The sequence below is a fragment of the Lindgomyces ingoldianus genome (genome assembly GCF_010093535.1).
Source record: "Lindgomyces ingoldianus strain ATCC 200398 unplaced genomic scaffold BDR25scaffold_3, whole genome shotgun sequence".
Lineage (NCBI taxonomy): Eukaryota > Fungi > Ascomycota > Dothideomycetes > Pleosporales > Lindgomycetaceae > Lindgomyces > Lindgomyces ingoldianus.
Genome location: NW_022985164.1, coordinates 2,322,933 through 2,335,569, shown reverse-complemented (window position 1 = coordinate 2,335,569; position 12,637 = coordinate 2,322,933). Strand labels below are relative to the sequence as shown.

The 12,637-nt window shown below is 46.0% G+C and overlaps 6 protein-coding genes across 6 annotated transcripts in view; 3 read left to right on the top strand and 3 right to left on the bottom strand.

Annotated features, from left to right (window-relative positions):
- BDR25DRAFT_331440 (WD40 repeat-like protein) overlaps window positions 1–568 on the top strand; it is a 3,910-nt gene extending 3,342 nt beyond the window's left edge. The window contains exon 5 of the mRNA XM_033692632.1: window positions 5–568. Within this exon, the coding sequence (XP_033553635.1) occupies window positions 5–494 (490 nt within the window). The 3' untranslated portion in view covers window positions 495–568. The remainder of the gene's footprint in view (window positions 1–4) is intronic.
- A 1,206-nt stretch (window positions 569–1,774) lies between these two features.
- On the bottom strand, window positions 1,775–2,812 carry BDR25DRAFT_300631 (uncharacterized protein). The gene has a single exon (XM_033689417.1). The coding sequence runs from the start codon at window positions 2,766–2,768 to the stop codon at window positions 1,845–1,847; it is 924 nt and encodes a 307-aa protein (XP_033553634.1). The 5' UTR covers window positions 2,769–2,812; the 3' UTR covers window positions 1,775–1,844.
- A 135-nt stretch (window positions 2,813–2,947) lies between these two features.
- On the top strand, window positions 2,948–5,139 carry BDR25DRAFT_252999 (nucleolar GTP-binding protein; the record flags this gene model as incomplete). Its single annotated transcript, XM_033686214.1, has 2 exons — window positions 2,948–3,832; window positions 4,153–5,139. Coding segments are annotated over exons 1-2 (1,827 nt in total), but the record flags the coding sequence as incomplete, so codon positions are not given.
- Window positions 5,140–5,438: 299 nt separating this feature from the next.
- BDR25DRAFT_300630 (uncharacterized protein) lies at window positions 5,439–5,725 on the bottom strand. Its single transcript, XM_033689416.1, has one exon. The coding sequence runs from the start codon at window positions 5,697–5,699 to the stop codon at window positions 5,529–5,531; it is 171 nt and encodes a 56-aa protein (XP_033553632.1). The 5' UTR covers window positions 5,700–5,725; the 3' UTR covers window positions 5,439–5,528.
- A 457-nt stretch (window positions 5,726–6,182) lies between these two features.
- Window positions 6,183–8,308, top strand: BDR25DRAFT_278122 (FAD/NAD(P)-binding domain-containing protein). Its single transcript, XM_033687663.1, has 4 exons — window positions 6,183–6,534; window positions 6,583–6,813; window positions 6,890–7,416; window positions 7,490–8,308. Exons 1-4 carry the CDS (start codon window positions 6,454–6,456, stop codon window positions 8,142–8,144), a joined length of 1,494 nt encoding a protein of 497 aa, XP_033553631.1. The 5' UTR covers window positions 6,183–6,453; the 3' UTR covers window positions 8,145–8,308.
- A 2,331-nt stretch (window positions 8,309–10,639) lies between these two features.
- On the bottom strand, window positions 10,640–11,602 carry BDR25DRAFT_322133 (kinase-like protein; the record flags this gene model as incomplete). The annotated part of the gene is made up of 1 exon (XM_033692015.1): window positions 10,640–11,602. The coding sequence occupies one exon, from the start codon at window positions 11,600–11,602 to the stop codon at window positions 10,640–10,642; it is 963 nt and encodes a 320-aa protein (XP_033553630.1).
- Between the last annotated feature and the right edge of the window lie 1,035 nt (window positions 11,603–12,637).

Sequence of the window (12,637 nt, the reverse complement as noted above, 5' to 3'; positions counted from 1 at the left end):
ATAGCAATTCTATCTCCTCGGTAGCCTTCTCACACGACTCGACCCGGCTGGCGTCAGGGTCAGGTGACGGCACAGTCAAGATCTGGGATGTGAGTAGCGGCAAGTGCCTGTCGACGCTTAAGGGCCATAGCAATCCTATTTCCTCGGTAGCCTTCTCACACGACTCGACCCGGCTGGCGTCAGGGTCATATGACCGCACAGTCAAGATCTGGGATGTGAGTAGCGGCAAGTGCCTGTCGACGCTCAAGGGCCATAGCAATTCTATCTCCTCAGTAGCCTTCTCACACGACTCGACCCGGCTGGCGTCAGGGTCATATGACCGTATATCCAATCAAGGCCTAAGTTTGAGTTTAGATAATATGTGGATAACATACAATTCAGAAAACCTTTTGTGGCTACCGTCAGAATACCGGCCATCACGCGCAACAGTATCTAAGAAAACGATAGGCATTGGTACCGGAGGTGGAAGGGTATGGATATGCGAGATTCAATAAACTCCAAAACGTTAGAACATTCACATCATTGTTATATTCTGTATTATATTTATTATTCTCTCTATTTCATAGAGGTCCGGAGATGAGCAAGTATATATAGTATGCGAATTTGCCACCGCGAAACTTCTAGCATGCCCTGGATCATATGATAAGGTGTCCACATGTATAAATTTGTGTTTTAATATTTGCCACAGCGAAACTTCGAGCAGGGACTGGATTGAGTGACAAGATGTCCACATATTTAGTATTTGCCACTTGGGTCTAGCTAGAGGCATATGAACGGCGCGACTACGCTAGTAGGGAGGATGGCCGACCCGCCCCTGCTCTGACCTTGGAGATGCTTCGAAATGTATACATAGATATTGGATACGTAGGGGTACAAGTAGCACAGTCATAATATCGCCACTTTCTCAGCCATGTTCCCCTGTAGAACGCTAAGATTTATTTAGCAAGCGGCTTTCTGAACGGCCGTGCGCAGAAGTGTAGGATCCAGAAACCGATACCAGTCACTAATGTAGAATGGCCGAGCCGAGAATTCTTTGAGAATTTGGGCCACGTAGAGCAGGTATCTGCGCGGGAACAAGCTTTTAATTAATGTGAGAAGAGCCTTACTCTACGAATACCAACATTCTTAGAGTTCTAATCATATTGACTTCGGGGATGGAATGGTGTCATCATTATCAAAGTTTAAGACTGATAGCTAGTCTAGCAATGGAGTGAAAAGTTTGTTTCCATCATAAAGCATCACAACTATCCGTACTCTATTAATTCGCTGCCTCTCTGAGCTTCAGCTCGGGGAATTGTCTTCAGTGGCACATTCCCCAGTGCTAAGCATTGGGTGAATTAACCCGAGATGCAATGATGCCGACTCAACAAGATACTAATATCAAGTCTACAGGCATATACAGAGAGAATAAACAGCAGGCGGGGCGTTTCGGGAATTCGTCTAGGGCCGTCAAGGTGATGGAGTGCAATGTTGGCGATGATGGATGGGAGGGTGACGGTGAGCATGCAGCTCAGCTGAAGCTTATTGAGTAATGCCAAGACGGTAGGGGGAAAGTTTTTCCGAGCTGGTTAGTTAATCTGTTCGCATCGGCTATGTTTGCTTTCCAGTACGATTATTACTAGAAAGTAAGATTTGTACTGGATGTGAGAGCACATATTGCGCTTGCTAAACTTCAACGCTCTGATCCACGTACATGCATGTATCTGCAATGCCTCTGAAGATCATTTCGGCATAACCAGTAGGAATCATGATACAGGATTTTACATCTGGAGTACCCAAACTCTCCTTCTATCATACACATGCTCTTCCCCTGAACCGTCTACACCCATCTCCGAACACCCGCCTTACATTTTCCCACCCGTCAGTACCTCCGCGACCTTTTTCACCCTCTCCCTTGCTAACCCCACACCCTCACCTGTCTTCAACCTCTGCAACATATCACTCGTACCATCCGGCATAGGCCCATGCCAAGGATTCAACCCTTCAGCCCCCTTCCACATTCGTCCCTCATTATCCCATCGCATTGGCTCTTCTTCTGTGCCAAACGCCTTCTCAATCGCCTCATCTAGCCTCTCCTCATCCACAATAAACTCCCTTGCATTAGTATACAAATCATGCAAGCGCGCCCTCCGCACAGCCGCATGTTGCTCCATCCGCCGCTGGAAGGCGGGTCTCCGACTTTCGACAATCTTCGTGCGAGACGTGGAAGGCAACTTGTTGTGCAAGTAGTCCTGGAGAGTTTTCGAGACAGTTGTAGCTGTCAAAACATCTGTGTGGCGCGGGGGGGCCATCGCCAATGCACGATTCTCCGCCTGCATTTTGTTCCATGCAGCGAGGTGCAGCCGCTCTGTTGTGGTCTTGCGCTCGTGCAATTGCGCCACGCCATCTCGCAAAGCTTGTTTTCGGGACTCAGCCAGTCGACGTTTGTACGTTACGTAGTCGCGCAGTTTGTTGTGTTTGCCAGCGCGGGGGACGTTGTGAGGCAGTGCGTCGGGGGTTGTTTGGGAGATGAAGTCTGCCGTGTCTTTGGGGTGGGGGCCGCGGTTCTTGAAGACACTGCGGGGGACGGGTAGTACGCCTTTTACAATGGGATTTGGGGGGAAGGTGGGCTGGACGGGCTTGGGAACTTCGATATAGTTTGGGGATTCGGGGCCGAGGGCGTAGGAGGGGGGTGTTGAGGTGAAGGTGCGGAGGCAGAGAGAGGAATTGAGGGACGTAAGAGAGGATTTTGATGGCCACGGAAAGCGTACTGGTATTCTTGGAGGCATTGAGACGGTGGGGTGAGTGCTAGACAGACGCGGAAGTGGTGGTGGTGTTCCCTCATCGTGCCTACCCAGGAAGAAATGTCGAACGGTCGGGGGAGCAGCTAGCCCGTGCACGGACCAGCACTGGGCAGAAAAAGTTCGACCGCCAAAATTCAATCTCGGCCTTCAACCACCCACACCTCCCACGCCTTCCACCCCACACTCTTCCACTGCGGAACCCAGGCACGATGGGTACACACAAGAAAGAGGCGAACCGGAAGGAGAGGCAGGGGAAGACGGGAGACGGTATGGGCAACGTCAAAGTCAAGGGCGAAAATTTCTACCGCTCCGCCAAAAAGATCAAGACATTGAACATGTTCAAAGACGGGAAGGCCCAGCGCAATGCCTCCGGGAAAATCACCAAGGCTGCTTCATATCAGTCCCGATCCCAGCCCGTTGCTCGTGTCGAACCGAATCGCAAGTGGTTCAATTCTACCCGCGTTATTTCCCAAGAGGCTCTCGAGAGTTTCCGATCCGCTGTGCAAGCCCAGGCCTCCGATCCGACAACCTATCTCATGAAGCAGAACAAGCTTCCCATGAGCTTGATAAACGACAGGCCGAACGTGAACGGACTGAAGGAGCACGCTGCCAAGATTGCAGTCGAAAGCCAACCGTTCAGCGATACTTTTGGTCCAAAAGCGCAGAGGAAGAGGGTCAAACTGGACTTCTCCTCGGCCGAAGACCTGGCCGGAAGGACAGGAGACATGCACGACAACTATCTGGATAGACTGGAGCAGGCGAGACTCTTGTCCGGCTCTTCTGGAGACACTGCTGCTGGCGGCGAAGACGGCGATGGCGCGCTGACAACAGCGAGAGAGTCTATCTTTTCCAAGGGTCAGTCGAAGAGGATATGGAACGAACTGTACAAGGTTATCGATTCAAGCGACGTCATTTTGCATGTCCTGGACGCACGGGATCCCCTCGGAACGCGGTGCAAGAGTGTGGAAAAGTACCTTCGAGAAGAGGCTCCCCACAAACATCTTGTCTACGTCCTCAACAAGGTCGACCTCGTGCCCAGCCGAGTTGCTGTAAGTGTCCCCCAAATTTAATTCTTCTTCCCACTGCATCCCACCGTTAAGTCAAGGATTCTGCCCACTTCCATGGTTTGATCCTGTTACAACATTGGGAGATTAAGCTTGACTCGCCCTCCCCGTGACCGTTATGGTTGTGGGCAGACTAGCCTCCGTTTTGGTCGCTGGTCGCAAGAGTCATGGTGTTCCGTTGAGTTGAGGGCCTTCGCTGCTCTGCAGCTCGTGGTGGTTCTCTTAGTAATGCTACGCACATCTCTCCCCAAATTCCTGAACTTCATATAGCTTCGACGCTATATAGACTAACTGGATTCGTACAGGCAGCATGGGTTCGACATCTGTCGAAAGAATTCCCTACCCTCGCATTCCACGCCTCAATCAACAACTCCTTCGGAAAAGGCTCATTAATCGCCCTCCTCCGGCAATTCAGCTCTCTCCATTCCGACCGCAAGCAAATCTCGGTCGGCCTGATCGGATACCCAAACACAGGAAAGAGTAGCGTAATCAACACCCTGCGGAAGAAGAAGGTCTGCAACGTCGCTCCCATTGCTGGCGAAACGAAAGTCTGGCAATACATTACACTAATGAAGCGGATATACTTGATTGACTGCCCTGGAATTGTGCCGCCGAACCAAGGCGACAGCGATGAGAGTTTATTGCTGCGGGGTAGTATTCGCGTAGAGAATGTCGAATATCCGGCGCAGTACATCGATGCGGTGCTCGCGCGTGTCCAGCCAAAGCATTTGCAGCGAACGTACGAGCTCAAGGACTACACTGATGCAACGACCTTCTTGGAGCTACTGGCGCGAAAGCAGGGAAGGCTGCTGAAGGGCGGAGAGCCCGACTTGGATGGTTGTGCAAAAATCGTGATTAATGACTGGATAAGAGGGAAATTGCCCTGGTTCACACCTCCACCGATGAAGGAGGGTGCAGAAGAAGGTGGGCCTGCCAAGGGCGTTGACGGGCGAGAGGGGAGATTAGGCGAGATGGGTAAAAAGAGGAAGAGGGATGATGAGACAGTGGCTACTGGCGGCATGGCCACTGCCACAGTGGATGCTAATCCTACGACAGAGGACGAAGACGATGAATTTGAAGGATTCAGTGATAGCGATGGAGGGCTGGAGTTGGATATTGAGGATGACAGCGAAGAGAAGGGAAGTGGAGAAGAGGAGGAAGATGAGGAAGATGCGATCACGCTCGTTGCTGACAACGGCAGTGAGCCAGGCGAAGAGGGGGGCGATGGAGACGTGCTGGATGAGGTTCTGACCGTCTCAGAAGCATTGAAAACGGCGAAGAGGAAAAAACAAAAGTAGTTCACTAATTTCATGATACCCGGCACAGCATGATAGACATGATTTAATGATGCATCGAAATTCAGCGGAGAGTTACTCTATAAGGCAACTACCTTTTTTTTTTGGAAGCGGTGAGTGGTTTTCGCATCAAACTTGTGGGTCAAACAGCATCAAGGATCTAACTGCAAGCAAACTTCCCTGCGCCACGATTATGTTCGGTTTCATAGTAGCACCAAAGAGTTCCTCAGGAAGCGCGGCACTGGATTTTTCAAATGACTGTTTGAAACTGAGGCCTTTCAATCCCTATTCCATTGCCAGCTTACTCGTAGGATGTCAACTTTACTAGCAGAAAGCAGTGATAGAGTTACTCCGTACAAAACGTTTAGGAAACCCTCCTGCATATGTCACTTATAACCCCCAGCGCTCTTAACCCACTCCAAAATTACCTTCACAAACAGCAAAAATCCCTGCGGCCCCAGATTAGCATCCTTCAAATGCACAGTCGTGGTTTGGCTCAACTCGAACATCCGTCGCACAATCTCAAGTCGCTTTTCTAGTTCTATTCCTGCGCCCATGAAGACATGGTCGATTTTTATTGTCGTTTTCGGAGAAGATGTTATTTAGGTCGCGGAGCTCTGTGCCACGGTAAATTTCGAGGCTGGGGTCTGCAAGTTTTGTTTGAGCGTCGGATACCACTATGCCTTTGCGGCTTAACAGGAGGATTTTCTTCGGCATATTCGTGGTTGCTTGGGACAGTCTTAGTCAGTCTGTAAAATGAATTCGAGAAGAGATAATCTGGTGATCCCTGCCGTAGTCTACGCCGTACAGAACTTGGAATGTAATTCCTTGACAAATGACTTGTATGATAATTGACTTTAGGTGTCACCAAGAACAGCGAGTTATATCTGAGAGTTGATACCCTCGGATTCCTGTAACGCCGACATTTGTCGGCCATCGGGGCCTTCGGGTCGGTTCCCCGCAACCCACTAACTCCCCTAAACAGTCATTAGTCAAACGAATCATATCTAGCAAAGCACATCCACGTCGCGGACGAATTCCGTCGCCTTATGATATCATATTTGAACAACTTCCACTCCTATGTGCTTATGACAGAGGCTCTGTTTGATGTTAGGTTTTTAGTTGGACAAGTCTTAAGACCTTCCGTAATCTTGGATTTGAGGGTTGCTCATCCATGTGTAGGACACGAAATAACTTGAATTGATCGGCAGTCTTAATACAGCAAGTAAGGACTGATTTCCCGGAGCCCACCTCAGAAAATCACAACACATCGCCTAGCGAGCTTATCTATTACCTCCACTATTATCCACTATGGTGTCTGATCAGCGTCTCCAAGACTGCAGAGCACACATAGACTCCCTGCTCAACATCAAGGGCCATGCGGGACTTCGAGTAAGTCTCACTCATAGCAAAACCACTATTTTCTTTAATATCTCTTAGAAAACGTCATATCCGTCTCGAAGCCTAAATTTTCTAGGTCGCCAAGAGGTCCATCCATTCCACCAGAAGCTGCCTCGAAATGAATCAGATGCTCTAACAGATGAGCAAGCAAAAGTCTTGCTTGATATTATCATTGTAGGGGCAGGTTTAGGTGGTTTAGCAACATCTATAGCACTCAGAAGACGCGGCCATAAAGTCACAGTTTTCGAGAAGGCAGAGAAGTTAGATGAAGTATATTTCTCTCCCTTTCTCCCTCCCCTCCCTCCCATCCCATGTACATCCTTTCCGGATGTTAACGGTAAATCAGGTTGGCGCCGGCATCCAAATCCCCCCAAATTCCTCCCGCCTCCTCCTAAAATGGGGTCTTGGCCCCTATCTCACCCCCAAGGCGCATGAACCCACAGCCATAAAAATGCGACGTTGGCAAGATGGATCGATCATTGGATTAACGCAACTCGTGCCTGACTTTCAGGACCTATTTCATGCCCCGTATTTTGTGGTACATAGGGGCAATCTGCAGCTGGCTATGTATCAGCGAGCGTTGGATTTGGGAGTCGATGTTAGGGTGAATAAGGGGGTGGGCGGGTATGAATTAGATGGAGAAGTGGGAACAAAAGCGGGTGTTGTACTAGAAGACGGGAGTGTGCATTATGCGGATTTGATTGTAGCAGCGGATGGAGTCAAATCTGAGGCTAGGAAAGTTGTGTTTGGTGGGGAGGATCAAGCGCCACGGAGAACGGGGTTTGCGGCATATCGCGCGATGGTAGATACAGAGGAGATGAGAAAGCATCCACAGGTGTCGTGGTTGCTGGAGAATCCGGGGCAGAATTTGTGGTGCGTTTTCTTCCTTCTTTGGTGGATCTCATCTACTTATCAAATCGTTATTTATCGTTAATACGACGTCTAGGCTCGGTGAAATGCGCCATGTTATGACGTACACTGTTGCCGGTGGCAGTGCCTTCAACATGGTGCTCTCCCACCCCGAAGACTCCGACCCTAGTACCTGGAACCAAGACACCGCCATCCAAGAGATGAAACAGCATTTCGCCGGATGGGACCCTCGTCTCACCAAAATCATCAACATGATAAAATCCACATTAAAATGGCCGCTACTCAGCGGTGAGCCGCTGAGCACCTGGCTCCACCCATCCTCCAAGCTGGTGATTATAGGCGACGCTGCACACGCAATGGTACCGTACATGTCCTCCGGCGCCGCCATGGCCGTCGAAGACGGTGCCGCGCTTGCGGAAATCTTGTGCCTCATCACCTCACCTCAAGATCTCCCTCGTGCGCTGAAAGTATTCGAAAGAGTAAGGATATTGAGGGCAGGGCAGATACAGGAAGCGAGTCTTGTAAATGGGAAGATCTGGCATTTTGCGGATGGGGCGGAGCAGAGAGCGAGGGATGAGAGTATGAGGGAAGAGGTAGCAGGGAGGATGGGAGAGGAGAGTGCGAATCAGTGGAGTGATAGGGTTACTATGGAGTGGGTTTATGGGTATGATGCTGAGAGGGAGGTAGCGGTGGCATGGGAGGATGATGCTAGGGAAAAGCCGAGGCCTTGAGGGGTTGTTGGGATGTTTTGGGATGCAGTTTGTGCTTCTACTCGCTTGCGAAAATGTTTGGTTACTGTCTTCACACCCTCGGTAGCCCCGTTTGAAGTTTGGAGGTTTTCAGGTCATGCCTAACTCTTGAGTATCGCCAATCAAATGTCGAAGTAGAAAACTAGATACTGCGCAGCTTTCTAGTGGTTGTTCAGTCCCACAAGTAGCGAAACAGGTGACATGATGAGGCTATCAATCTCACTGTGAATGCTCAAGCTGAGCTCTGTCCATAGAAGTACTGCTGTTCTACTCCGCTTATTCCCAGCCGCTGCCTTGTTCATAAATTCTGCTACCAGGCCGCCTCCCCTTCTCCGCCCAAATATAAGCATCCCTTCTTTATTTTGCGCTCACGCCATTATACGTAGCCGCTTTACCACATTCAATATGACATCCGTTGAGATGTACCGCATTTGATTCAACTGTGGGAGAAACCAGGTCTATGAAAGGACTGAGCCATAATTGGAGAAACAATGATCTCTAGTGGGCTTTTCTCATTACGGCTAGCCGTAAATATTCGTTTACACGAGCTACGAGTGCTGTCCTACTATTATTTCGACACTCAACTAAGATCCTTCGGGTTTACATCTAATCTGTGCAACAGAAACTCGCAGAAACGCTTTCCTGTTATCAACATAAGAGCGCGAAGAGAATCGCCCGTTAGGTATTGCCCGAGATCGAGCATAGCTGTTCCGAAATACCGAGTAATTGAGTTCCATGGACCCATCGACGTCTACGTTGTCTTCTAATCCCCGCACTTCAGGACCAGGGCTACAATGGGCGTCAACTTTGCAGATCTCGCCTCCGGTAACCATTGAATTTTCCTTTGTAGTAAAAATCAGCATTCCAAGCTGAGTTTTAATCTTTGCTTTTAATAGTAGCATTTATTATAGCCCCTTAGCTATTGCTATAGCCCTTACTACCCCTACTGTTATAGATGTAAATGAATACTCTGCTATAGAGCACTTACAAACTATATAATATTCTTTACTTTATTAGATTCTACAATAGCTGCAAGGATCTAAAACCTCTCTCTATTTTTTCTTGTTATAGGCCTAGTAGCTTCATTACAGAAGTAATTCTAATTTTAACATTTATTCTCTCTTGCCACTCACTTTCTATAACCTACACTGCTTCTGTACGCCTTGCACACTGCTAACTAGCTATTAAATATTATATATACTGTTAAAATGCTTTTAGACTAATATATTTCACAAGCAAGCAGTCTATACAAGTAAACAGTCTACTATAACAAAATTTTAGCAACTTATGCTTTAATTAATAATGCATCTACTAGTTAACCTTTAACACACTAATAAATAAAGTTAAATACTTTTAGCTTTTTAAGTAACTTATAAAGTTTTTAAACTACACTTATGTAAACAGGTAATAATAGACTTGTTATATACAGTTATCTATCTATATATATTCTTCTGCTATGCTATCTAGAAGGTTAACCTTTTAGCAATGCAACAGTTATAAGCCTAGTTTTTATAGTAGAGATAGTTAGCGCATAAGAATTTTTACACTTCTATTTTACTAATAAAAACATATTATCTTTAGACACGCTGTGTTTAATTTCTACACTTAAAAGAAACATTTTTAAGGACTCTAGTAAAGTACGCTTAGTATAGAGGCAACCTTGTATTTAGATATGTCTTTTAAGTTTATACTGCTTAAGCTAGAGGGGTATATTGAAGAGCCTACCTTGTATTTAGATCTGTCTTCTCTTACGTTTATACTATTTAAGCTTGTAGATGTGCCGCATACAATTTTCCGCCTATATATATTCTTCTAATGTGCTAGCTAGAAGGTTAACCTTTTAGCGACTTAATAAAAGCTAAGTATACAAAGTGCAAAAAAAGCTAATTTAGTAAAGTAGAATAATAAAGCATAGTATAAAAGCATTATATATAGCTGCTAAAGTGTAAGCAGTGTCTTAATAAAATTTACCTGTTTCAAGTACTTAAAAGGTAAAAAGTATTTAACTAACTTTTTTTATTACCATTTTAAAAGTTAACTAGTAGATGTATTACTAATAAAAGTACAAAGTGCTAAAATTTAGTTAGAGTAGATTGTTTACTTGTGTGGATTGCTTGCTTGTGAAATACGTTAGTTGTAAAAGTTAGTAATTAGAGTAAGTTATTTAATTATAAGTCATCTCCTTTATCTAGCTTATATAAGTCTACTAACACGCATTCATAGAAACCAGGCAGGGCGGATCGGCGAGCATTAGGGAAATGAAGGACGCCACGCGACGCGCCACTATGGAAGAGGAAAGTGACATATTCGACGCGAAACTGCGCATGTTTGAACTGCGCATGTTTGGCGAAGGCCGTGGTAGCAGAGTGTCACACATCAAATATCAAATATATCATTGCAGAATACAGGCATATTAGGTCTTGAAGCTCAAAACACTTCTCGTTGATATCGACAAGTCGGTGTCTTTTAGCTGCTAGCTACCAGGCCCAAGCATCAACAGTAAGTGGAACCAGAGCCTTTTCACTCTCTAATTCCGCTAGATACTTCGAACCGCCAAGCCTTAAGACAAGAGCATTCCACCAAAAGTCCCTTGAACCGAATCGCAGAGGTGTTGTAAACTCCCAGTATTCCGGATACCAGCCTGCAGACTCCCAATCCAGGAATCCGGAGATATGGCCATTGTGGACCATGATGTTGTGATGCTTAAAGTCACCATGCGTGAAAACAACCGCATGGTGCATCGAACGTAACCTTTTAGCGACTACCACCTTCTCCTCAAACGTATCCCGTGTTTCAAAACTGTGGCCCGAGATAGAACTGAAGAGGTGGTCATTGAACTCGGATTCAGATTCGCATGGCCCAACTGAATGACTGGGGATGCGCACGCTTCTGACTGCCGTCCCTAAAATTGAACAGATGCGGTCTCCTCCCCATGGATGAGACCAGTTTCGCATGACTTGTAGCATGTACTCTAGCTCAGTGTAAATGGTCTCGCGCTCGGCATCATTCATTCGTTCGTATATCTCAGGATTGCCTAAGTCTCTGCCAGGTATGCGGGTCATTAGGATTGAGACCGGTGCATGAGGTGTATCGGGATGCTCTCCGTATGAAATGATCTTTGGCACTGGAAACCCGGCAGACCTTGCAAGCATCGTTGCCGCGACCTCTTCGAGCCTCGTGCCGTCTGACCATTTCAACACCAGTCCGAATGGAAGTTGCGCGAGTTGGTTGTCGAAAGGGATGCCGACCCAGTTGCAGTAGCGATGGGATAAGGAGCAAAGGTACGGGTGGACAAATCCAAAGACTCGACGAACAATCCGAGGAGCAAGTCGTGGTGTTGGTGGAATCGACGACGCTATATCAACAGACCCCAGGACGCGATAAGGCCAGGTGAAGGTAGGAAGGAGGATTTTGGGGACCAAGTACCGGAGCCAATCCATCGGGACGTATGTATTAAGGAACGGGAATATTTGTGATTTGTTATGTGGCGTTTTGGTCGTTCGTTTGAGGGTTGCTTATGGGAAGGAAAACATCTATCGTGTAGTAACTTAAGCAAGGCTTACCTAGGCAGCTGCTAGGCCTATGTTAGCTATTAAAGGCTTTATAAACTGCACCCAATTGCGCTATAAGCGCGTTGTCTGCCCTTTAGTATACTTTATAGCTTTTTGTTGCACCTTTATAGCTTTTTAATGTAGCTTTACTGCTTTTTTATGTGCTGTAATAGCTGCAGTTACAGAGGGTATACGCGCTCTCTTTAGCCTCTCTATAAGCATATTAACAGACAATAACACTAAAAACGCGTTAGTATAGCTTCTATACATATATTTATATAGCCTTAAGTTATACTAATAATTATTAGATAGTTGTTATGTGATTCTTACATAAAATAAGTAAATTTACAGTTTGTGTGTAAGGTTGTACGCGTGCAGGGAAAATTGTTGTGTTGCTAAGGAATTCCACTAATTTTTGCACTAGATAGATGCTAGGTGTCAGTTAACCTAGGTTTAATTAAACAAACGTACGCCTAAGAGGCGTACTAATAGGTAAGTAGGCAAAGATCTTCTTGTTATTAACTACTGCCCTCTCTTTTTATATAAAGAAAAAGGGTTTTTAAGTACACCTAGCCCCTAACACATAGGCTAGATAGCTAACATTTTAGGTAACCTAATTTAGCTATACGCGTGTACAGACGCAGCTATACTTATATATAAACACTAGTAACTTTTTACTTTTATAAAGTTACTTACTTATTTATATGTTAATCTTACTTTTTTTTAAAGCTAACTTTTAGTGCTTTTTTTATTTATAATATCTTTTAGCTTTTTAGCTTATATATAATTTAACTTACTTTTAGAATAGTGCTTATACTTAGCTAAAGTAAAAAAAAGTTCTTACTTAACTATATAAAAAAAGTTCTTACTTAACTATATAAAAAAAGTTCTTACTTAACTATATAAAAAAAGTTCTTACTTAAC

Excerpts from the sequence above, each read along its gene's own strand:
- BDR25DRAFT_300631 (XM_033689417.1), bottom strand. The coding sequence starts at position 2,768 with ATGCCTCCAAGAATACCAGTACGCTTTCCGTGGCCATCAAAATCCTCT.
- BDR25DRAFT_300630 (XM_033689416.1), bottom strand. The coding sequence starts at position 5,699 with ATGGGCGCAGGAATAGAACTAGAAAAGCGACTTGAGATTGTGCGACGG.
- BDR25DRAFT_278122 (XM_033687663.1), top strand. The coding sequence starts at position 6,454 with ATGGTGTCTGATCAGCGTCTCCAAGACTGCAGAGCACACATAGACTCC. Across the intron at positions 6,814-6,889 it reads AGGCAGAGAAGTTAGATGAA|GTTGGCGCCGGCATCCAAAT; the intron begins GTATATTTCTCT and ends ACGGTAAATCAG. Across the intron at positions 7,417-7,489 it reads AATCCGGGGCAGAATTTGTG|GCTCGGTGAAATGCGCCATG; the intron begins GTGCGTTTTCTT and ends TACGACGTCTAG.